This window comes from Myripristis murdjan, chromosome 19 (genome assembly GCF_902150065.1).
Source record: "Myripristis murdjan chromosome 19, fMyrMur1.1, whole genome shotgun sequence".
NCBI lineage: Eukaryota > Metazoa > Chordata > Actinopteri > Holocentriformes > Holocentridae > Myripristis > Myripristis murdjan.
Genome location: NC_043998.1, coordinates 5,415,998 through 5,440,379, shown reverse-complemented (window position 1 = coordinate 5,440,379; position 24,382 = coordinate 5,415,998). Strand labels below are relative to the sequence as shown.

Sequence of the window (24,382 nt, the reverse complement as noted above, 5' to 3'; positions counted from 1 at the left end):
CATAGAGAAAACAATAAACAAGGTATTTGCCAGTATCAGCTATTAGTAAGTGAACAGATGAAAAAATATTCTCTTGTTTACATTGTACTGCATTGTGTCAAGCCAAGGTCAAGTAGATGGAAGGAGTAGTTCAATAATACACTGCGTCGCAACACAGGTAGGGATCAAGATGAGCTAGTTATCATGTTTTCTTTCTCCTCTGCTCGGTCCTTGAGCACAGGGGCTTTTACAGCGCCTTTCGATGCAAGAGGTATTGCATTGAATGCAGCATCAGGGGGCAGGACCTGACCCCCGCGTGAACTCTGCTGATGAGGTGAAACAGAAGGCAGAAAGAGGCTCCCCGGCCCTGAGGGGGCTACAGGGAGGAATGCTGCTGATTCTAGAGACGAAGCGAGCGAGACCGCAATCCTCTCCGATACTGTCCTTGATTAGGAAAAAGGATTCACTCAGTGCACCTTCACCCACCCGGCGCTCAATCTGCACACAGGCCGAGCTAAATTGATACATTTTTCCTCATTACAGTAGGAGGCCTTTGCTGTGCGTCCCTCCAGTGAGGCAGCCATCAGAGGGGAGGAGAGAGACAGAGAGGCACTGAGGTTAAGGGCAGAATGTCTTCCCCGCCCTCCAATTCTCCCCCTGATTTGATTAGGACTTCAGTCATCGATACATAAACCATATATAGAACCTCCTAATGCATGTGTTTTGAGCCAAAGAAAACGTGCAGTGTATTATATCAACTGTGTGTGTGTGTGTGTGTGTGTGTGTGTGTGTGTGATCTTAAATTTTTTAATCGGAATGGGAATTATTTTTTTTTATTTTTTTTCTATCCAGGGATGCAAATCTCAGTTGTGGCTTAGAATTTCTTTTCTTTTTTTTCTTTTTTTTTTTAAGGTGTCACCCCTCTAGTAGAATAGAATAGAGCAGACACTTTATTTTGCACACAAAGGATACAGGTTTTAGTACAGCAGTTTTCCTCAAAAGCTTGTGTGAATCAGTCAGATACGAGAAATCTAGTTAAGGCTGCAACTTTAATGCCACCTAGAGAAATCTAGTGTTTATCCACAGTATTTTTTTGACTTAGTCTGTTACTCTTGATGTCATCTGGAAGGGAAAAATGTATTTAAGCGCCTCTATGCAGGAATATATGTCAAGTCATCCTCGGCTTCGCTCCCGTTGCACTCCTACATTCAAACATCATAGGCTGGCCACTGTAAAGACACTAAGGGGCTAAATTTACAATGTGACATCGGTTTCCCCCTGGGCAGCCATAAGCAGTGTCTACAGCGACCCTGAATTTCCCTTTTGTAGATTTACTACCACTATTCAAATGCTTAACTGCAGATACAATGATCCTCTAATCGCAGGGGATGGTTTTCAGCTGCTTCACTGACACCGACAAAAAACACTGTAGTAGGAATATAAATACCAACAATGGAGGAGTTTGGGCCCACAGGAGAGCCTGCATGTCTGTGATAAAAACAGGATATAACACAGTCAATGAGAGAGCCTAGAGGGAAAAACACTCAAAGAAAATCAGCACACTGAACCTCTGAATGTACAGTTATTGCAACTTTAAAATGCTTTTATTGTATCCCCTAAAATGCCCTAAATATAATTTTAGCAATAATGGTAACTAAATATGTTCACAAGCACCATGTTATTGCACTGTGTATTCTGAGCTGTAGCTCTTGCCTGTTACCTATTTATATAATCACTGTTATTTTATAGAGTCACTGCTGTTACATATTGTGCCAATAAACAACGATATGATTCTATTTTTCTTTGAAAGGATGCTTCGTTTTTACCATCAACACTAAGCCTAGAGGCAACAGGTGTTGCAGGAAAAAAAATATTTTATCACGGCAAATAAAGCTAAAATCCAAAATGGAAATGAGTGCTTAAATTAAATCTGATGCAGTGTTCATTGCTTAGCGTCACTGATAAATAAGCTTATTTAATTAAATCATATTTTAATGAATCAAAAAAAAATTTAAGGCAGTTTTTTAAAAACGTTATTCGTTAATTAACACTTAATCTAAAACGGTTCTGAATCAAAATTGTCGCTTGCACTTTTTTCACTGAATTAAAGCCTCAATTTTCTTTTTCTTTGTATTTTATTGTGACATAAGATTAACAATCACTTGCAGTATTTTCATTACCAATCTAGCAGTTGTCAGATCAGTTTTCAGTCAACAAATGTGACTGATATTTACATAATTGCTTTGGAATTGGCCTTGTACTGAGCAGCACAGAATATTTTCTTTTAAGCTTTTCTATTTTGATACAATGCAAAAAATACTGATTTTTTGAGAGGGCTACAATAAATTATATCATAATTAGTACAGCATTATAAAATTGACTATAAACTTAGTGTAAAAAAAAAAAAAAAAAAAAAAACCTTTAGTGAACCTATTTGATATTTTAAGGTTGATAAAATAAAAACAACTCCAAAAACAGTGTTTTTTATCATTATTTGGAATTATCATTTTCAAACTTTTTTAAAGTTTACATGTGATATATTTTGTAACAAATTCAAATAACTGATAAGCAATACGTGGAATTGGCATGCACCGCTTTTTTCATTTGTGGGAAAACAATAAAACGGTGTCTACAACAATAACTGGCACGGATGTCATCGAAAAATTATTTTGTTGCGATATAAAATGAGGGCAGAGGAAAATGTAACACATTACAAAACAGCATAAATGACAGTCTTTTGCTGCTGTTGTTTTTTCTGGGATTTTTTTTCCCTGAATGCAATAATGGCATTTTTGGCACATTACATTTTTTTGTTTCTTTTCACTTTTATCTTTGCGCATACTCTTTCCTGTTATAACAAACAGCAAATAAATTATCATCACTGAGCTGATGCAACATAAAGTAAAATAGGGAAATCTCTCTCATTAAAAAAGAAGTTAAGCATGGTTTGTTCTGGATTACAAGAAATGTCTAGCATTTTATCAAGGTTGCCCCTTTAATCCTCATATTAAGAATTTATATATTTAAATTAATTATTTAAATGTATTATTGCGCAGTGTGAGATAAAACAAAAGTACATATTTCATATTGCCATATTGCTGAACAGAACAAAGTTCCTGCGCTACAATAAAATGTGCTCTCCGTCCACTGTCTTCATCTCCACACAAACTGATTACCATTTCCTTAAGATAAGCTAACTTACGACACGGGCCTCTATAAATCATTGGCAATAATTTCCATTGTAGATAAGCAATCTTCCACAGCACACAAGCGTACAGCTACCCTGTCCCACTTGGCACGCACAGTGCTGACTTCTCCCAGCAGTGCAGGGATCCCGGTGAAAAGAGGGATGCATCCTCAACATCCTCGAATAACTCCACAAGGGCATGTTAATGACCTCAAAGTGCTACATTACAGCAACAATTAAACAGAGGGATCCCAGAGGCATTGGGGGCTGTCGTGTCACTGTCTGTGTACAGGCCAACACATCTCTCCCATCTCCATTTATTTCCCTAAGAAATCAGCAGGGCCACCTGGGCTTGGCATTGAAACTTCATTCATCTCCAGAAATGGATTCCAGTGGAGGGCAAAATCAAATTCTCATTTGCAAGGCAGGGGGAGAAAGAGAGGGAGTGAATGCAGGAGGTACCTGGGAACGCTAACCTCTGGGTGAACCCGCCGCATCTGATAGTTTTGCTATTTGTCTGTGACATTGACAGCTCTGGGGGAGATTAGGAGCCACCCTGCCCCAGCTTCCCACTTTGCATTCTGCCTATGTGCCGCTTTACAGATGGACTGCCTCACATTTACCTTCGCCAGTTTTCCCTGGGTTTCAATGCAATGCTTACACCAGAGGCAAACAGAGGATGTAATTATATGCAATGCAACAATAAAACAAAGCAAATGAGGAAAATGCTGCATCAAAGGGTTTACAACGGGGAGGATGCAAGAAGCTACGCGGCGTGGCTTTTGGTGGGGGTGAAGCTGTAGATGAGAGTGATGGATGCTCTTCGGTTAAATACGTCCAAATCCCCCCTTCAAGCCGCTCTCTTCTTGCCAGGCAGTGTGAGTGAGTGTGTGAGAGAGAGTGTACAAGATTAATAGTGTAAACAGTGAGGGAGAGAGGGCGCGGAGAGAACGAGAGAGAGGGAGAGAGAGAAAGAAAGGGAGCTGAGAGAGAGAGAGAGAGAGAAAGAAAAGACTATCAGCATCTGCAGCAGCACAGTAGCCCTAGGGGAATAGTATGAACTTTTGAACCCTGATGGCAAGCAGTCGCAGCGATGCACAGAGCCTGCTCCTGCCTCATAATGTGTGTGTGTGTGTGTGTGTGTGTGTGTCTAGAAAAGCAGAGAGGCAGCAACGGAGGGAGGGAAAGAGAGGAGAGTGAAGGAGAACAAGGAAGAGTGAAGGTCATTAACATATCCCTCGCTTCCTTGCAAACGAGCAGCCGCTATCCAAATGTCACGAAATCCATACACCGATCAACACAGTGAAAAATGAATCTCTGGGCAGATATTCTGATGGATGGATACAGTAGATGGCTATCTCCAAGTCCAAAGAAACCTCATGACTGATGGGCTTTCTGTGACAGGAAGGCCAATCATTCAAACAACTCTGGACCGAGTTCAGACAGGTCACAGTTCGGCCAAGCAAGAGGCCAGGGGTCAGAAGTTCACTAAGTGGACAGATAACACGGCCACTGGCCAAGAGAGCTGCAAGGGGGTACGTACGCAGATCCAAAATATTAACCAGGTGCTGGATACAAAAAAAAAAGAGACAATAAACTAGAAACACAGGGATTGATACTACACTTTCATCTTTTGCTTTCTATTTGCTCATTTATGTCCCTTGTTGCTCTGCAAAGCACTCGGAAACTTGCTCATTTCGTTAAAAGTGCTTCATGAATAAATTTGACTTCCCACAGAGACAAAGATCAGTTCATGTCAAAAACATTTGTGACTACCCCACTGAGGGAGCATCAATCCAGTGAGCTGGCAGCATTTTTCTATTTCACCGGCCAAGAGACCCGGGTATGCACCTTCAAAAGCACTTTACTCAGTATGGCTGTTTCAAGGTTCAGCCAAAATGACAAAATTTAGATTTAATATCCTGTTTACAGGCACAGTGTAATAATGTTGCAACTATATACTGCTTCCTCATATTCAAATGAGAAATAGACCACAGCGAGACATAACTTCAAATTGGTTATCCTATTGCATTCTATTGCCAATAATTGGTTTAGGAAATTGTGCCGGCACAGTAATGGGTGACAGGAGCCACATTCCTGTTTTCTCCAAATAGGCCTACACAACAGAGCACACCTGCCTATATCCCAAACTAAATGATCTCTAGGACCATGTCAGGTCATATAAATCAAATGGATCAATAAACAAACACCAATCACCAGCAAATAAAGTGATCTTATATGGATCTGGGAGAAAAATAACATGCACATGGAACATGGACATTTTGTGAATTAATTATGTTAGGTATTTGTCTAGACCTGAGCAAATACAGAATACAGAGCAGGTTGCATGAACGGAAACGTTACAACCTCAAAGAAGAGGAGGGTGACATATCAAAAGCGCCATCTCTTCTGCACGACTCCTGAAACAAAGCTCTTCCTGCCGCGCTCTGTCATCACTGCAGCTACACAGCAAACATCCCCAAACGCCCAGCGGTGCTCCCCAATCATAGAAAAACAAACAGGCCATTTTGACATTGTAAACTTGACCCGCAAACAGCATGACGAGGCTAACGGCCCCACATCTCCGCCAGTCTCCCAGGGGTCTATTTGTGTGTGTGTGTGTGTGTGTGTGTGTGTGTGTGTAAGAAAAAGACGTTTTGCCCTGGTGTCACAGACAGAGAAGTTCTGCCCACATTTTGTAGGAGAGAGTGTGTGTGAGAGAGAGAAAATCTGTGCAAGTGTGTCTATGTGTGCCCCAAATAGCAGAGAGAGAGAGGGGGGTGCTAAGGGGGGCAGACAAGGCTGGGGTGAGGCTGCAGGCGCGGTCAGGTCACCGGTGCGGTCGGCGGGTGAAACTCAGTTCACATTACCATGCAGACACCCAGGCTAACAATGGAGGCTCCATCTGTTCATGTCAGCCATTACAAATCTGGTGTCACCCAGTCCACTGGAGACAACAGGCCACCGCATCTAATCAAACGGCGTAGGCTCCTCCTGTGTGTAAAAGCAGCCATCGACTTCACACTCACTCACTCTCTGGTTAGAGAACAGAGAGCAGAGAAGCCGAGGCAGGCAGGCAGACAATTACCAGGGATAATACCTCCTCCAAGTCACAAAGTCTCTATTGTGTACAGTATACTCGAATAAAAAAGATACAATCAAGAGTTGAGAGAGAAAACTCAATTTTCTGCAGTTTTCTTTACAGCTTACCGCTATTTTCTAAATCACAAAATTATCCTCATTTTCACAACAAACGTCCTCTGCAGGAAAATAAAAAAAACGAAGAGTCACAAAAGAAAATTTAATTAAACCAAGCTGCAACCATGGATAATTGTTCCTCCTAAAATGTCACTGATTTCATTAGGTGGTCATGTCATTATTGTCCGAAAACACTCCCTCTTCCCTTGAAACGGACCGCCCAGCAAAAAAAAAAAAAAAAAAAAAAGCGTGCGAAGCCACCTCTTTCAACTGGCAGTGAACAGAAAATGAACTATGAACTCCACATGCCCTTTAGTGAGGACACAGGCCATTCACTACACTAACATGGTCGCCGTCACCACCAATAAAAGGACAAGTGGCTGTAACGTGTAAATTTTTCTTGGAAAATGAAGTGTTATGAATGTTGACCCAACTATGAAAATGCCTGTTTTTAAAATGTGGCATTGCCCGTCAGGGCATCGGTGGATGATTCTGCAATTTGAGATGAGATTCAAACCAAAATGCTGAGAAAAGAAAAAGAGCATTTTGGTAGTATTTATTGGCATTATCCACAATTTATACACTGGGTTGTTCCTCATATTTTACTCCAACAATGGTACAACACTACGCTAAAGCTGTAACAACTATTGCATTGCCATGAAAACACGTGTCAGTAGTTATACATGTTACCAATATAGCCTCAAGGGATATTATTACCGTTTTTAAAGCTAGACTTTCTTTTGTTCCTCAAAGGAATTTTTGCCATGAGCAGCTAGTTTCTGGTGTGTATTATAAAATAAACACATTCTAAAAAATAAATTATCATTGTCTTGTGCTCTATCTTCCCACCATCTGCCATGCTGAGTTGATTCTTTTTTTTCCAAAGTTGCAGAGACAGACTGTAGTTACTCCACTGTGGGTTGAGGACGGAAGAGTTCGTTACGCCTTTTCCAAATAAGGGTATAATTTTTGACTACATCCAGCTGGCATTAACGAGTACCCACACAAATTACTGCAAACCACAATACCATATTCCCTCTCGGACTGACTGAAAACTCCACATGGTTTCAACCCCTCCACCTAAGGTGAAGAGCTAAAAAAGAGCACAAGGAAGAGATGGGCACCTGAGGCGCCCGAGTCAATAATGCCCACCTGCGGCATGTCACGTCAAGGGCTATTAACTGTCGCAAGGAGTTAGAGATAAAAAAAAAAAAAAAAAAGAAAAAAAAATCTGAGCGAGAGGGAGAGCAAGTCTGAGGAGGGAAGACAGAGGGAACGATTGATAAAGGCAGAGAGGGATGGAACACACATGGCCCCTCAGGTACAGTGTTGTATTTCAAACCCGGTTGTGAAAGAATAGAGGGGCTTCAGGTCAATCAATCACTTTATTAGCCTGCAGCTACAATGCCTTCTCTCTGTGTGGGCTGCCTCCACGCCTCCCACAGTCCACACAGCTCTAGGGGGGTGAAACCCAGACCAAAGCAGAGGACTTGCCACTGGAGGGAGCTCTAGGTTACCAATCAGCTCTTTGTGAACCACCAACTCCCTCTCCAGCAGCAGGGCAGCCTACCTGCACCCTGCCCGCAAAGAGAACAGAGGGAGGGATGAGGCAAGCACAGGGAGAAATCTCACCGACCTGGTCTGTTTTTCATATTAAAATCATAACTTGTGTGGTGAAAATTAAGGTACACCCGCACATCCTGAGGCACAGTACGGGTGTGTGGGAGGAAAAGCACCATGTCATGGATACAGTGCATACAAAAATGCCATTGTGTAGTTATCTTACAGTGATGCCACTCTGTCTCCCATGACACCAACTCCTCCTTTTCACCTGGTCTTTGACTTGGTGTAGGATTCCTCCCGTTCCCTAACCAACGCACCGAAGTTTCACAACATAAAAACACAACTCATGTGCCTGAGGATAATTTAAACGAATATGATATGTCGTTAATTCTCAAAGCTAACATTTCACTCCCTTGTCCTTGGTTAGAGTGGATGCACATATAAGTTACCAGATGCACACACACACACACACACACACACACACACACTTTGGGCTGCATGATATCTCCTGCTAAGTTCAAAGTTTCCTCTTTTTGTTAAATTGATGGTGATGGTGTGTAGAAAATGCCAAAACACAGCTTTGCCACACACACAAGGGCCTTTTCAGACTCTGACACTTGGAATAAACTAGAGAGAACACACACACACACCCATGCACGCACACGCACGCGCACACACACACACACACACACACACACACACACACACACACACACACACTGAATCAGGCCTATTGTTTACTCACACTCTGGAGCTCCTTCATCTTGGTAGTCAGAGGCGACTGAGGCGTCGTCTGAGGGGGCCGAGCGACCCAAACTGGAACTCTGGTTGTCATCAGAACTGTCTTCATGCCTGGAGTCCGCTGTGTGTGTGTGTGTGTGTGTGTGTGTGTGTGTGTGTGTGTGTGTGTGTGTGCATGTTTTTGTGAGACAAAGACAGAGTGAGTGTGTGACATATATTTCAGCACTACATTATAAACGTGACTGCCTGATTTGTGCATCTAAGCCTGTCAGGGTATATAATCACAATCACACACACACACACACACACACATACACACCTAAAGAAAACTGATAAAATAAGGTATTATACATGATGTAATTAGTTCAGGGTATTTTTACTTACATCGAAAGGGAAATTCCTGAGGATTTCTGTAAAGTTAAAATGAGAGTGAATCAAAATCTTTTGCAACTGCAACAGGCTTTCTTGTGCTTCCAGCATTTGATCTTGCAGAACTCTCAGCTACAGCATTGCCTCTAAATTTCAGTAATAGTTTCCTGTACTGAAGACCACTAAACCACAAGTTTTCTCTGGCAGAGAGCTATTGTGACCCTGTAGTGCTGAGAACAGCAGGTGAGTTGTAGGCAGTTGTTTCCGGAGTAAACGACAACATTTGACAGCTTCTTCGAATTTTTTTTTCTTGCTGTTTTGTTTGTTTTGTTTTTTAATTAATTTCATCAACGGCTGATCAAGCTTGAAAAATCTAATTACATCACAGGATTGAACTGTCGTGACTGTGGGAATTATCTTTGAGACCTTTATAAAATTTGAGCACAATAAATGTGAGTGAGGATGTTTAATTTTCAGTTGAAAGTACAACTGAATACGTCTCAAAGGTGACACCATTACGCTAAATGGCTCCCTCCATGTAATGTAATGCAACAAACTGTGATTAAAACAATTAAAAAAACAATTGAGGCTCTTAAATAGTACTGAATTCAAAAAGTTGGATAATGGTGTTAGGAAAATTACACTGTGACACATCTGCAGTGAAACAGACCTTTCTGCCTTTCTCTACACGTTGATTTATTTAGAGCCTCTGGTAAAATCCTACCTAGCATGGACCACCCTGAAGTTATTCAGTAAGATGTCCCGCGTCTCTCTGGCATGTTTACTGAGGTTCTCATCCTGCAGGATGTCTGACACAAACAGCTCACAGTCTAAAGGGGAACAGAAAACACTGTAAGCACTTTGAAGGACATGAGGAGGACATCAGATGATTTAAAGAATGTGAAAAATCATATTCCTATCTTACAAATGTTATCAAGATTATAATAAAGCAATGGATATTTGAATGCTGCATGCATTCTTAGATTTTTTCTCTCAATAAAATCTCATAATTTGGTGTTGCACCCCACTATTCAGTGTGTGCTGCCCTGGATCTGATGAATGCAAAATGATATGCCTGTTTTAAGAGGTCAAAAGTCAAAAAGGTCATCATTAAGCCCATAAAGGCTTGAAACTTTGTGGTTTCTGACCCAGATTAGAGAAGTATATCAAACATTATTTTTTCTGTGAAGTATCATGTAAATTCACAGAATACACTTACAGCGGGAAAGTCCCACAGATGTAAATTACATGGAAACAGTTTTAAATCGCTATGCCTTTTCATATATTGTTGGTTGTTTGACTGAAGGTGAGTACCAACTGAAGTACACTGCTTAACCACCTCTTAATTTCATGACTACCTCACTTCCTTGTATCTGTGTAACAAAACAGATAGCTACTCCTGTCAAGGTTTGATCCAGGAGAAGTCGGCCTTTTTGTGTCCCGACCCATAGATAAGAAACCAGGATCAGATTCAAGCACATTATATTATCAAATAAATGTAGAGAACAAGAACTAGGCATAATGAACTCGATTTGAAGTCACAGGAATATTCCAGACCAATGGTATACCTGTCTTTACAACGCTGCAGGGAAAACGTGTTGGTTCACATTGCTTATCTGATTCAATTTCTTTATTTCCTAATTTTTATATGACACAAATGCACGGGCACATGCAAATGTTTGTCCAAAAGCCTAGTTTTGCGAGCCTGGCAACACATGCAAATAAAGTCAGGCTGCCACTGTCTGGGGTGTCACAAGACCAGGGTGAATGAGATGTCAATCTATGGAAATGTGGTTTTCTCTTCTGTTCTGTGGAAGAATAGCCTTGTCACAGACATTTGTGCAGCTTGAAGCGACATATATTTTAAGAGCTATAGAATAATGGAACAAAGGAAAATGTGATATTACATATTTTTTAAGTTGTAAATCGAAGTTCTCTTAAGTGACCATAGGTACACCACCAGTAAAATCATGTCTCTGGGTTTTCAACATTTTATTTTTCAATACACAGTTACAGTCTCTACACCTTCCTCTGTTACATTTTGTTGATGGTTCACAAATAAGTATTATTAAGAAGAAAAACACCAACGTTACCATCCAAAAGCCTCCTGATGTCACCCGAGATTGTCCCCATTCGTACTTTTTCACCTGGCTGCTTCCAAATGCTCTCGTCCCTTGACTTTTCTGACCTTTTCAGGCTCTTTTATTTCAGCCCCCTCAAACTTTGCTCTCTCATGAAGCAGTCAGACTCCAAGGCAGCCTACACAAACCAAGCCTCTGTCATGTTACTGTCACAGCTCTATGACAGCAGAACTGAGAGGTTGGCACATACTCTCATAGGCAAACTTGCACAGCAACATCTAACCACCTGTGTCCTACCGCTGTGAAACTCCACTTCCGTGCATGCATCTACATTTGCACAAAATGGGGTGGAGCAGGTGCAGAGATGATAACTTCCTCGGTGCATGAGTTTCTCAGTCTTGGCTGATGACAGCATATGACTGACAGGGAGAAAAAAAAATACCCAATGCCTCAGCTACCGGGGTCACACATGAAGCCTGAGTAGGGGGCCACAGTCCTTTACAAGAAAAACTTTTAGCCACCAGAGCATGACCAAAAACCCTATCTTAGAAGCTTAGAGGTTTGTGGTGCATCCCAACATTAACACCACACTTGAACGAGACTAAATTTGAATGTGATTGTTGGTTGCTGACAAGCTAACAGACATAGTCTTTGATGGCATTTAAATGCCATCATGTATTCATCTGTTTTTTGGTGCTTCCTCTTGGTGTAGACATGGATAGAGATTACATCTCATAATGAAATGGGTACAGATAACATAGATAAAAAGATTGTCACTGCTAAAACTGAACCATGCAGCCTGACCTCCCTGACAGAGAAGAGAACAGTGATGCCACCCTGTCTCCTCTGCAGGAATAAATAAAAGTAAGCTCTTTTTCAGTAAAAATAAATAAATAAATAAATAACAAAATCTGTCCAACATTTGTTTGAGGTCTAACAGAGAAGACTGAAGCCCTATACCGTGGTCAAGAAATTATACACAAATTGTAGGCTACTAATAACCAAAAACAGACACATTCATTTAGAAATCCTCAAAATAACAAAATTGATTGAAATGTCTTTTTAAGATTAAAAAATGTATCTAAAAGCTTTTGGACAGCACAGTTTCTTTCTTTTATTTTTTCAGGTTTATTGTACAGTCTCAAATAAAGGATTGTTGTTCTCCCTCCTGCCCTTTTTTGATTTCTTGGCCCTGTTTCCGGCCATGACAAATCCTAATTCTAACCTTTGCTAACAAGGTGACAAAGCACAATGTGGTGGTGATGCTAGCTAACGACTACAGGACAACAATGGAGGTAAATATCCACCTAACATGACTTCATTTTTCCATAATATACTTTAGCCACTTTTTAGCCTGGAGTAAATATTCATGACATCAATTCACAGTGATTTACAGTAACATTATATATTCTAGTTAGTATATCAATGTCTGAGGTTAGGTACGTTAAGGGTAACAGAGATTAAGTGATACTTGTTTGTACAGGTGTTGTTGGTTGTTATTAGTAATCGCCACCTACCTGCAGAAATCATGTTGTTCATTATAAATGAGGGGTCGAAGGGCTTAGTGAGAGAGTACATTGAAAACCTGCTAGTCTGGAAGTGGTGCAGCCATATTTCTCCCCTTAATCTCTTCCTTTTCCCATTTCAGGTCACTGTATAAATTTAGACCGAGCTACGCTTACCTCAATTTACCAAACCTTTACTGTGTTAAAATGGAAAGGGTACTGTCTGTAGTAGGCTAATATCCACTGTATCAGACGGTGGAAGTGTTACACAGCAGACCCACTCTTCTTTCACAGCATTACTTCTGAGTGAGTTCATCCTTTAAACAAAAATAAAATCGTTTTTAAGTGCTTGTATTTGGTGGAAATCAAGGCTATTTTGCTTTTTTTTTTTTTTTTTTTTTTTTTTTTTTTTTAACCGTCAACGATGGTTATGTTGCCTTCACGTGCTCGCCCTAAGCTGCCACTTCCTGGCTTGACAACCTGTTCGACATTCAAGTAGCCTAACCTACTTTCCGTGTGCCAAAAATTGTGATGCATGCATGACAAGTAAAATTTAATCAGAAGTGGAAAATAGAAACTTACAAACAATAACGTTTAACAATAAAAATACGTCAGTTCTAACATCAATCGCTGACGTGGCTTAATGAAATTCCACATTTTCAGTCAATTTCTGTGTTATCAATATTATTAACAATAATAGTAGCATCAATATTTACAATTAGTAGTGGTAGTAGTAGTACTTACAGAAGTATTAATACTAGGCCTATCACTAAACTGAAACTCTACAAGGAATGTCATCTCCAAAATGAATTTGAAAAATAAAAATAAAAGCAAAATAATCAAGGTTTTCTTTTTTTGATGACTCCTATGCGGTTTTTAAGATAGCAAACACTGCAATGAGAATTGTCATTCACAGATTTCCATTTCACAAAATAGGCGACTGATAATTGATAGGCTATGTCACAGAGGACAGGCCTGCAGAAGTGGCTTTTAATGCATCATTTTAAATTGGAACAAAATAAAAAGGCTGTTTGCATGCTTGTGTGTGTGTGTGTGTGTCGTGTCTGTCTTTTGACCCCTCTATTTTCATCTGCCATTGACCCCACATTATTGGATCAGGACAGAGGTCTGCTGCTTGCTTCTGTGCTGTTATGCTCACAGGAAATTGATCATTTGCAGACTTGGTTTTGTCTTTGTGTAACAATAACTGATCCAAAGGCATGAAAAGATGTGGAACATAAATGTGGAGAAAAAAAAAAACTAGGAGCATCAGTGATTTCAAAATGTGATTAACCATCACTTGTGTAATTAAGCCTGGAAATGACCCAGCAATGTTACATTTTTAATTGCAACATAAATCTTTTTTTTTTTTTTTTTTTTACAAAAAAATCCAATAAGGTAGGAGCAGCAACATAAATGCGTAGTGGTATTTATATAATTTTTTGGGTATTTCTTCTATTTTTCATGATGGTCCTCTTCACTACAGGAAGCCGCGGGGTCAGGGCGAGTTGAATCCCATGTCCGGATTGTCCCCACGTTGACCTAGGCCTGACTGGCCTCCCAGCAAAAAGCCCCTGTGAAGGTAAGAGGAACTGGGGTCCCCTCCCCTGGAAAAGAGGTTCCCTCCCCTTGACAGCTCCACAGAGCCCCAGCCACCTGCCTGCTGGGTCAGCCCCATATGAAAAGGGAAGCCCTTTGTAATCCGACGGGGATTACACCACCCAACAATGCACCGCTGAAAGAGCGACAAAAGCTCTGTATCAAACGCCACTGAGGGGGAGCAAGGCTATGATCTCCCGCTACTACCAACACTGACTCTTCCACCACCTTCATCTCCACAAGAGCTTCTCCCCCTTTAGCATTCACTCCCTCTGTCCTCCTTCTCCCCTCTCATCTCTAGGATCTGGCCTTTTATCAGCGCATTCCTCTTCATTTGCATTGTGGTGTGGGGAGGGACAGCGGGTCTCTCTGATCTGATAGAGCCAGAAGAGAGAGTCAGGAGGAACCTGAGGGCATGGAGTGTGTATGTGTGTGTGTGTGGATAGGATACACACACACGCACACTGCATTCTCAAGATAGGCAGGGACTCTAGCAGACCGTAGGGATGAATTTTAAAGCACCCACGCTTGTCTTTCAGGCTCTGTAAATCTGCCTGTTAGTATTACTGTCTAGAATGTATCTTCATTTTTAGACCAAGAAAAAGATATAGGGGGAAGTGGTGTAACAACCCACAGTTTTTTTTCCTGAAAATGATGCAAAATGATGCTTTCAATACAAAAAAATATATACATTCTTGAAAACAAAATTATCACCAAAATGTATCATTCAGTAATTCTTATTCAAGTTAGCTATTATCCTTTCAAAAAACCTGTCGAATCATTTGTCTTGTAATAAATCATTTTGTAAGAATAGGTGTCACTTTATTCAAAAGGGAGATATCTTGTGTTAGAGCAAACGTCTTCAAATGCGGTCCATAATTTAAACACGTCACGGCATATTCAAATCCTTGATGAAAAGGTGTTTGGCCTGATGCTTAAGGTTCTGTTGTAAATGTTTGTGTTGCTCGAGGAGATAAAAAGAGGTAGTTTACTTTTCGGATCTCCCCACAATCATTGTATTCCCAACCCACCCATTGCTCAAACATATGTCAGTGCAGGGGGCTTTGGTCTCGGCAAGGTAAAAAGTGATGATAGATTGAGGACACAAAAGACAGGAGCAAATGTGTTGCACTAAATCTACAGCCTTCAGTCAGCCCAGGCATTGACTTGGGGGGTATACCTCGGCTTGTACTCACATCAGTGTTAACCATGAAGGCGCATGAAGAGAAAATCATTCAAATTGTATTATGTTAGGATATATGAACCATTTCAAAATATTAATTCAGCATTATTTGAGGTGTCTGTTAAGGATAGCAGTTACAGCTAGCAGCCCGTTGACTCGACTGAGTGATTGCATACCTCTATTACACATGATATATGAATGTATGAGAGGGACCTATTTTTCATTACCAAGACATTGTCCCTAGAGGCAGTTGTTAAAGAAGAATCTATGAATTATCCCCCTGAAACAACTGGCCCTTGTCACAAGCTGAGGAGAAAAGGAAGGGAATGGAAACGGGACGGGAAGGGAAGGGAAGCATAGCAATGCACCAGGGTATTGATAGTAGCGGGATTGAGAGACTGGAAGGACGCCAGAAGAATGTGTCTGCCTGTGCCTGTGATCCTACACATTGCCGCCTCTCCCTCTGTCCAGTTAATTGGAATACAAAGCAGAGCGGGGTCGATGAGAGAGCGGTGGTGGAGGATGGGGGTGGGGGGTGCTGTCTGTCTCAACCAACACTCAACCTTCACTGCTCGCTGGGAATTGACTAGGGAACCAGCAAGCGAGACCGACACACTGTCACTGGTAAAATGAACTGTCACCTTGCATTTCTCAACCTCCTGGCAGCATCGAATTGGCCGCTTTGAACCATGTGACGTGACACTGATTGAGTTCTGGTTTTCCCCCTCCCGGGTTCTAAGGAAAGAGCCGGTTTAATTTCAAGTGTACGGCCCCTCCATGCAAAGCACCAGGCCATGGTGTGCAAGCGCCCCGGCTACCATGCCAGCATCTCCCACACACCAAACCTTTCATGGGTGTTGCATGCCTTTTCTTTCTCACCACCCCTCATTATTTCATCGTGCTGCATCGTTACTCTGCCTCTCAGCTGGTCTTGTTTTTCTTACGCCATACAGTCATGGCGGTCTGACAGGCACACAGAGGAGGAAAACTATTAGGGCTAGCTATTTGGATCCTGGAGGCAATCCCAGGGAGTATTAAGACGTTAACCCTGGCGAAGTCACTTGTCTCTCTCAGTTACTATGCTGATGGAGTGGGGAACGGATGCAGTCGCAGGAGGACCCAGGAGGCTGGGGCTTCAGGCCGGCTGGCGCTTCCAGATCCAATAGAGCCTGACTCGGATGGGGGATGGTTGTCAAGAAACTCCCAGCCTGGGCTAAAAGGAGCCTCACTGCCATAACAAAGGAATATGGGAGCGTGCCATGCACAACTAGGCAGCATTTCTCAAACAGGCCTCACTGAACAGTAATGGTGGACATGCTGCAAACTGAATTCATCATCCCCCATAGAATTTATATTGTTATGATGGTTGACACTGTGCTACCACATAAAAATCAATTATTGTCTATTGTTTTTGTTCCTTTACAGGTATGTTTTACAGCACTTAAGAAGTGCTGTACAAGTATATTTTATTACACTCATTCTTAATATTACTGTTTTTTTTTTCTTTCTTTCTTTTGGTGGGGGTTGTGGATGGTGATTCACTATCACACTCCATCTATTTAACAGATGCATCCTCACTCCTCTATTTATCTCTGTTTCGTGTCAGGATATCAATTTATTGCATATATTGTGACAGATATATGGCGTTAACCTTAATAGCTGTGTTTGATATCTGTCAATAAAAATGACTTCTCTGTGGTATCTCTTAGATTACCAACCCCCCCCTCTTTTAAGCCATGAATACTGTAGCCAGTTTTCCTTTGAAGCCCCGGGACCCTGCAGAGTGACATGCGACAGGGGAACTGGTCAAAAACCAAGGAAGTGAGCCTGGCAATAGACTTGTAAAAGAGCCTGCAACAACTGCAAGCAGCATGGGGTACAAACAGCACCGGTTTGACCTCAAACAAAGTGCAGAGGGCGGGTCGACTAAAGATGCGTAAAGATATCTGAGGAGAGAGAAGTTGGCCATGCTTGTATCTATTAATAGGCCTCATATTTGTGCAGTCAGGTGTTCATACTGTATGGCATGGTTGATTGTTTCTGTGCCTGCACGGGGGCTCTGCTTGTTTTTCATCTTGCGAGTCCCCCGGTGCCCATTAACCATTTTCTACCCCTCTCCTCTCCTTGCCCTACATTCTCCAGCGGAAGGCAAAGGGGCTGCGCTGATCGGATGGTGAAAAACATCCTCCTCCTCTTCCCCAGCTGAACATCTGTCTCCGCGGTGTTGGCTCCAGCACCGACTCTGACACCTCCAGATGGAGAGCCCGCTGGGAGCTCTGAGGTATTACCTACATAGATGGCAGGGATCACACCTCTGGAATGAAGTCCCACACTTGTTTTCCATACTGTCCCTTTTTTTGTTGTTGGATCTGTCACTATTCACCATATCTTTTGTCGCCTCCCCAGTCCTTGGCCTTGTGACTCATCTGAAGACATAGCTTTTGGCTTGTAAAGAAATGCATGGTAACAAACCTCCTCAGCCCTTTTCTAATTTACAGTAATGGGCAGTGTGGTATTTCATCTGTAACTTCTATTTGGTTGGAATATATTAATTTTTAATATAGCTGTGAGAGGACTGCAAACTCATGTAGATATATTTCAAATTACTGCTGATTTCCATTTCCCAGCAACTTGCTTTTTTCAAAGGCCTGGATCCTGAAACAGCTTTTTTTGGGTTTTTTCCAAATTATAATATAGAAGATCATGACTAAAAGGCCTAAATAAAAGGTACCTGGAAAAATAGAAAGTGGAGGAGATCTAGAGTTGACTTCTCTGAGCCATTCTGGCCTCTTGACAGATTGTCTCTGAATTCATTTGTGGCTGAACTCTGGGTGAACCTCAGCTTTAGGGAAAGGGCACCAACAGGCCAGTGCTGCTGGGGCAGAAACTGTGTGTGCAAACCCAACACCCAGTGCAAATATTGAAACTGCTGTCCCTATACCATCAGATGAAACTTGGTGGTCAGGTCCAGCAAACGTTTGGTAAGAGATGAAGCCAAAATAAACAGCAGGATGTTAAATTATCAACTTACTTCTTGTGTTTTGAAGACTTAATGTGGTTGCTATGCAAGATGAAAATGAAAATCTGAAGTTATACAAATTATAAAAGGATCTGAGAGAGGTATTGGAGCCTCTGTCACTTGTATCCAAATAGAATTTGGGTAACAAATCTAGTGTGAAACCTGGCTCCCTGGAGTTTGTTGTCATGTTTAGAGCCCCTGGAGGTATTTCGAGGTGAAAAGGTCACTGGGAACCACCCCATGTGTTGAGAAAGATTCCTCTTGTGACATTATGCAGAGAGAATTTGCTGAGACTATTATTAAAAGCAAATATGGAAAATTGTGCCCAGTGTAATAAAACCCTAAATTATTCTGATTTATTTAAGTGGAAATTTTGAGGGAAAAAAACACTAGAGAAAGCCTGGGAAAAATACTATGTTGATGTTCTGTGAAACAAAAAGCTTAGTTGTAATCAACATTTACTACAGTCTCACCATTTGATTTTTCATGAACAAAATACTGAAGGCAGACAGTTTTGAAACCACATTCTTTATTTTCAATTTATAGACTGTATTAAGCTAAATCATCTGAACAATTGTTGGAAAATACCCTGTAAATAAATAGTGCAAACAATGACACTGATTACTCCAGTGCTAGAACAAAAAACACAGTATGGGCTTATGCAGGATAGGAAGGTTACAAATGCAACAACAGAAGAGAGGCATATCAAAGTATCTCAGGATCCTATTCAGAAATCAATGCACTATATAAGCACATAAGCACACACACACACACACACACACACACACACACACACACACACACACACACACACACACACACACACACCCTGTTATACTCCACAAGTCCACAAGCATTTTTCACAGTTTATCTGGAATGGTGTGACTGAGGGAGGGATGCGAAAATTGCCTAGGCCCCATAAACATTTATGGAAGTCACATTAGAGTTCACAATCATTTCCTTTCACCTTTGGAGGGGTGCTGTCAGGGGCTTTCTCCACAGGTGCGGGGTTATTGACCAAGACGCTGCCCTGTTTCTCGCGTTTCTTCTGCTTCATCCTGCGATTCTGAAACCAGATTTTCACCTGCGTCTCGTTGAGCTCCAGACTGGCGGCGACCTCGACCCTCCGTGCCCGGGTCAGGTATTTGTTGAAGTGGAACTCCTTCTCCAGCTCAGTCAGCTGCTTGGTGGTGAAGTTGGTGCGGATCACGTTGTGCTGGCCGGGAACTCCGTACTCAGACAGGACTGCTGTGGAGAAATGGATGAGTGATGAATGGATGGATTAAAGCATGAAACTAATGGAACTAATGCATGAGTTTTGAAAATGAATAATGTGAGTGGAAAAAAAGAATAACAACGAATTAGTTGCCAAATACTATAATATTCCCTATGTTAGAACAATTTAAAACATTTAGGCTTCATTTCACTATAACGCAGTCACTTAAGGTTTAACTTCCTTGTGGTTTTTACGCACTGTGCGCCAAGATTACTTGACTGGTCTCAGGTGCTCTCTAAATTGCACGTTGCTGTGTTAGTTTTTAAGTTCCAGATTTCTCTCCCACGGACAAACCTGTTTTGGGGGGATTCCTTTTCACTTTCATCCAGTCGAATGTTTTATTAGTCTGTTCTGCCTGATCCAAATCCCTCTCCTTGTTATTTTGGGGCGGTAACCTTGAGTACAGGCTCTCTGAATAGTCTTGCTGCCTCTGCTCTCCGTGGCTGAAATGTAGATACTGGCTGCTCGACGCCACTCCAGGCCCACAACTGTCCCCAGCATAGGGAGCCATGTTTGTTCCAATGGGTGAAACTTGCGCATGAATGAACCCCCGTTCCTGCTCGTGACCGAGAGCATACTGATGATGTCCATACTCCAAAGTTGGCCCAATTTGCGCACCATACATCGAGTTCCCAGGGGCTGCAAACTGCAGATCCAAGTTGACGTGTGTCTGGTGGTGCAGAGGGTGGCTCGGAGTCTGATGGGGTGCCGAAGTTGCGGCAACTAAGCGCCCGTCCGATGCATAACTATCACTTGTTGCGCACGAACTGGAGGGTAAAGGCGACATGTATCCATGGTTCAAATTGTGGTATCCAGCCTTGGCATTGAAAATATTTGCTCCCCGGTTACACACGGGGTAGTCTAAGTAAGAGTTCATCCTGCCCAGGCCTTTTGTTTCTGCAGAGTTGATTAAGACTGAGCAGTCATTAATTGGTGCTCCCCTTGCCCTAACCCTCTAGGTTGTATGTCAAAGCTGTAAAACTGCCTTCCACCCTCATATCACCTTCCTGACACACCATGTGACTCGCTAAACGCCAATGGCAAAGGACCTACAGCACTCTGTCAAGTCTGTAAGGTCGTCCATCAAACGGCTCACATTTACATGACAAATGCTTCAATCAAACTCGCCCATCCATCTGATAAGAACACAAACATCAAGCCATTTCAAACTGCAGTGATTCTTAGAGACACTTAAAATGACATAAAAAGAAAAATAGTGCAGCAATAATAATAATAATAATAATAATAATAATAATATAGAAACATAAATAACAAAAGTCAATAACAACAACAACAATAATAATAATAACAATAATAATAATAATAATTGTTATTGTTACTATTATTATTATTATTATGAACAATAAAAGAACTGAAATTTGGCCCGCCATGTCTTAATGATTAATAGTGTTAAAGGTGTCCAATCATAGTGACCCTAAAAGTCTAAAAATCGTAAATTATTTTGTCGACAAAAAGTGGATGCCCGTTCAAGCCTATATTTTGTTAGAAGTTTGTTAATATTATTTTTAGGTTTTTAACACGGTCAGAATTTATAAATTGATCTTGGCAATCTTAGTGATGAGGGGGATTTTTATTTTCTTATTCCACTGCGCTGGTTCTGGTTTATCCAAATAAAATTCTAAAGGTAAATCGTTTTTGGAGTAGCACAGGAGAAGTGATACTGGCTGAACCTCCACATGCTTATCTAAAATGAGCTCTAACAAGCAAAGTATAGGCTACAGTAAGCCTGCTATCGGACAAAACATTTCTTTGGCCTTTTAAAGACTGAAGCCTGCAATCAGACTCGTCTGAATCAGACTGTTGTGGAAAAGAGCTGCTCAATTAATTCAGTGATCAATCATTCGCTCTTTTTAAAGATTGACAGCTTGTGTTGCCCAGTTTGCCCATAACAGAACAAAGACACATTTAAGAGCTACTTCTCGCGCTTTTTCATGCCTCCGAGCTGGGAAAAGCAGAAAGACACAGAGGTTATAATGTAATATCTTGTAAAACTTTACAAATCCACAGTCATCCATAAGGGCCCTGTAATTAAGTAAGACTTAATGTGATACTATTGGTCACAATTGCTAATTAAGCTAACACAAAAAAAGAAGTGTGATTTTTTTCTCCCCCATTTTGACTGCATTACAATTGTCTAATTGTGTATTGGCCCAGTGCACCACGCTCTAAATTAGGAATATTTACTCTGGAGATCAAGTCTAGTGGGAGTCTTAGGTTGAAATCTGAGTAAATTGCTTTTATTCATGGAAGCAACGGCAATGGACATTTTAATTTAAACTACCCAGGCTTGGATTATAGCACATCCCAGTGTCGCTGAACGAATGTTTTGAATAGGCCCATAGACAAGCAGCTGGCCAATTCATGTAAACCACTTCAGGCTGAAGTCAAGAACAAAGGGACAACGCATAAAAAAGGCATATCCTACATCTGATGGAATAAATATAGAAATAAAATAAATAGACTAATACAAATAAAAAGATAAAACACTTAAAGCCCAGCCACCAACGCCTTCTCTTAATAGTAGGCCTATAAACTAGATGTGGAAATGTAAAGGCCTTATTACTGTACACATCTCCTACAGATTGATTAATAAGAGCTATAGTAACAGTCTGTCCGGAGGAATTCACAAACCGAGCACCATATCTGCTACAAATGAGTAAGCTTCGGAGCTTGCATGATTCTTTCCTGAGAACTGCAGCTCTCTGGGAAATACGACCCGTTTAGATCACTTGCTTCCTGATTTGGGTTTGGTGTGTGGGAGCTGCTGAGCATGGAGTTGTAATGCGCGTTAAACTGCGGGCCGCTCGTGAAGTGGCTCTGCGGAGGATGAGAATCTGCAGAGGAGTATTTGGAGTATTCTGGCGAGTGCGTGTAGACTGACTGTGATTGGTGTTGTTGCTGGGCCTTCAGCGGAGGAGAGGCTGACTGGTAATCCCCGCCCAGATGGACATAACCCAGGCTAGAGAGAGTGGGGCTGCCCGGGGCGGAGGAGGAGGAGGTGATCAGCTTCTCGTCCTTCTTCTGCTTCATCCTCCTGTTTTGAAACCATATCTTGATCTGCCTTTCGTGCAGGTTGAGCAGGCTGGCCATTTCCACCCGCCTCGGTCTGCACAGGTAGCGGCTGAAGTGAAACTCCTTCTCCAGCTCCACCAGTTGCGCGCTCGTGTACGCGGTGCGCGTCCTCTTGGAAGCAGGGGTCGCGCTTGGACACTCCTCGACAGGGCTTTCTGCTGAGAACAACAATTACAAAAGAGCAAGGTTGAACAGACTTTAATGGGAGAAAAAAAAAAAAACTACGACCTGCATTTGGTGATAATCAGTATCACATAGACAAAAAGTCATATTTATTTCATTGAGGCTTAAAAATATTGTAAAGACATTTCTGATGGGATTTATATCAAAAAGATATAATAGCCTACGTCCCTGTAGCCTAATTAATAGCAGGCAATTTAAGTTTGAGGGCGAGTAAAATATAAATAGCAATTTCCTTAGTTATCTCTGTAAGTTCTTATAATCACATTTTGTGATAGGCTATAAAGGGATATTAAATGAAAAGGCCTCAACTGAAAAGAATCGTCCCAAACTGATAAGTCTGCTCATGTCATACAGACCTGTGATTCCCTTGCCGTGTTTCTGATTTTGTCTGGACTCTTTCATCCATGGGAAAATCTTTTTGGTGATGGCAAACTTGGGGTTTTGCTGTTTTGATTTCCGAGGCAGCTGTGATTTGTTGCCGAAGGACTGCAGTGCGCAGTCAAATATCTTTTGCTGTTTGCTGCCCTCCAGTTCGTGTGCCGCAGCTTGACGAGTGTATGCAAACCCACTGACATCTCCCTGCTCGTCTTCAAACTCGTTTAAGAAGTCGCGGTGAATGTTGCTGTATGTGGTTTTCTGCATTTCCATTAAATGTCTACCGGGGCCCTTTTGACCTTCTGACAGAGCGCTGGCAGCCAAAAGTCACATGGCAGGTTTCCAGAGAGCCCCGGGTTTCTGGCCTGGGAGGATACAGAAAAAGGACAGGGACAGAATCAGGGAGGAGACTGCATGATCCATCTTATCAACTCAATAGTACGTTGACATGAATAGCAAGGCTCTCCTGGCCACAGAGGCAACGAGAAACTAGTATCAAAACCTTGGTGGAAAAGTAGACCCTTCACAAAATAGCACAGTTTGAGAGAGATAAATCCTAGGTTCAAATACAATTATGAATATTATTATAAATGTTTACCCATCACTATTATAGACACCAATGGGCTGCAAAACATCACCCATTTTCCCTCTCTATATTATAGAGATTAGATTATAAATTCTAATTTTTATATGTGTAGCCTATTCTGTAGTAAACATGTATAATGGCGTTATTTGGAAACTAAATTGTTTTCGACGAGGCACTCAGTCTTTTTGGTCGCCTCGAAGAAGTGACAAGAGAACAAATAATAACAATTAGGCTATTATAATAAACTTAGAGCAATTAATCTTCCCCTCCAACACCAGAATATAATTTTACTAACTGGGAAAATGCAAACACATTCGTTGAATACTGCCCCATTTCATTTTTTCTGTCTTTTCCCCTCACAGTGTTATATCAAGGCTGGCTCAAACAAGCAAAAAATAGGCCTAATAATGATAATAATGATAACAATAACGCGTTGATAGGGTAA

The 24,382-nt window shown here is 41.5% G+C and overlaps 3 protein-coding genes across 3 annotated transcripts in view; all 3 read right to left on the bottom strand.

Moving 5' to 3' along the window:
* The window catches only part of skap1 (src kinase associated phosphoprotein 1), a 30,269-nt gene extending 18,867 nt beyond the window's left edge, over positions 1 to 11,402 (bottom strand). The window contains exons 1-4 of the mRNA XM_030077672.1: positions 11,131 to 11,402; positions 9,762 to 9,867; positions 9,053 to 9,078; positions 8,673 to 8,789 (exon numbers count right to left, since the gene is read on the bottom strand). Coding sequence (XP_029933532.1) covers positions 8,673 to 8,789; positions 9,053 to 9,078; positions 9,762 to 9,867; positions 11,131 to 11,170 — 289 coding nt within the window. The 5' untranslated portion in view covers positions 11,171 to 11,402. The remainder of the gene's footprint in view (positions 1 to 8,672; positions 8,790 to 9,052; positions 9,079 to 9,761; positions 9,868 to 11,130) is intronic.
* Positions 11,403 to 19,081: 7,679 nt separating this feature from the next.
* Positions 19,082 to 20,784, bottom strand: hoxb1b (homeobox B1b). Its single transcript, XM_030078062.1, is given in 4 exon segments — positions 19,082 to 19,672; positions 19,995 to 20,656; positions 20,658 to 20,712; positions 20,715 to 20,784. Coding segments are annotated over 4 exon segments (1,095 nt in total). The 3' UTR covers positions 19,082 to 19,364.
* Positions 20,785 to 22,367: 1,583 nt separating this feature from the next.
* On the bottom strand, positions 22,368 to 23,618 carry LOC115378174 (homeobox protein Hox-B3a-like). Its single transcript, XM_030078356.1, has 2 exons — positions 23,333 to 23,618; positions 22,368 to 22,948 (listed from the first exon to the last, which is right to left on the bottom strand). The coding sequence occupies exons 1-2, from the start codon at positions 23,616 to 23,618 to the stop codon at positions 22,368 to 22,370; spliced, it is 867 nt and encodes a 288-aa protein (XP_029934216.1).
* Between the last annotated feature and the right edge of the window lie 764 nt (positions 23,619 to 24,382).

Excerpts from the sequence above, each read along its gene's own strand:
- LOC115378174 (XM_030078356.1), bottom strand. The coding sequence starts at position 23,618 with ATGCAGAAAACCACATACAGCAACATTCACCGCGACTTCTTAAACGAG. Across the intron at positions 22,949-23,332 it reads ACACGGCAAGGGAATCACAG|AAAGCCCTGTCGAGGAGTGT; the intron begins GTCTGTATGACA and ends TGTTCTCAGCAG.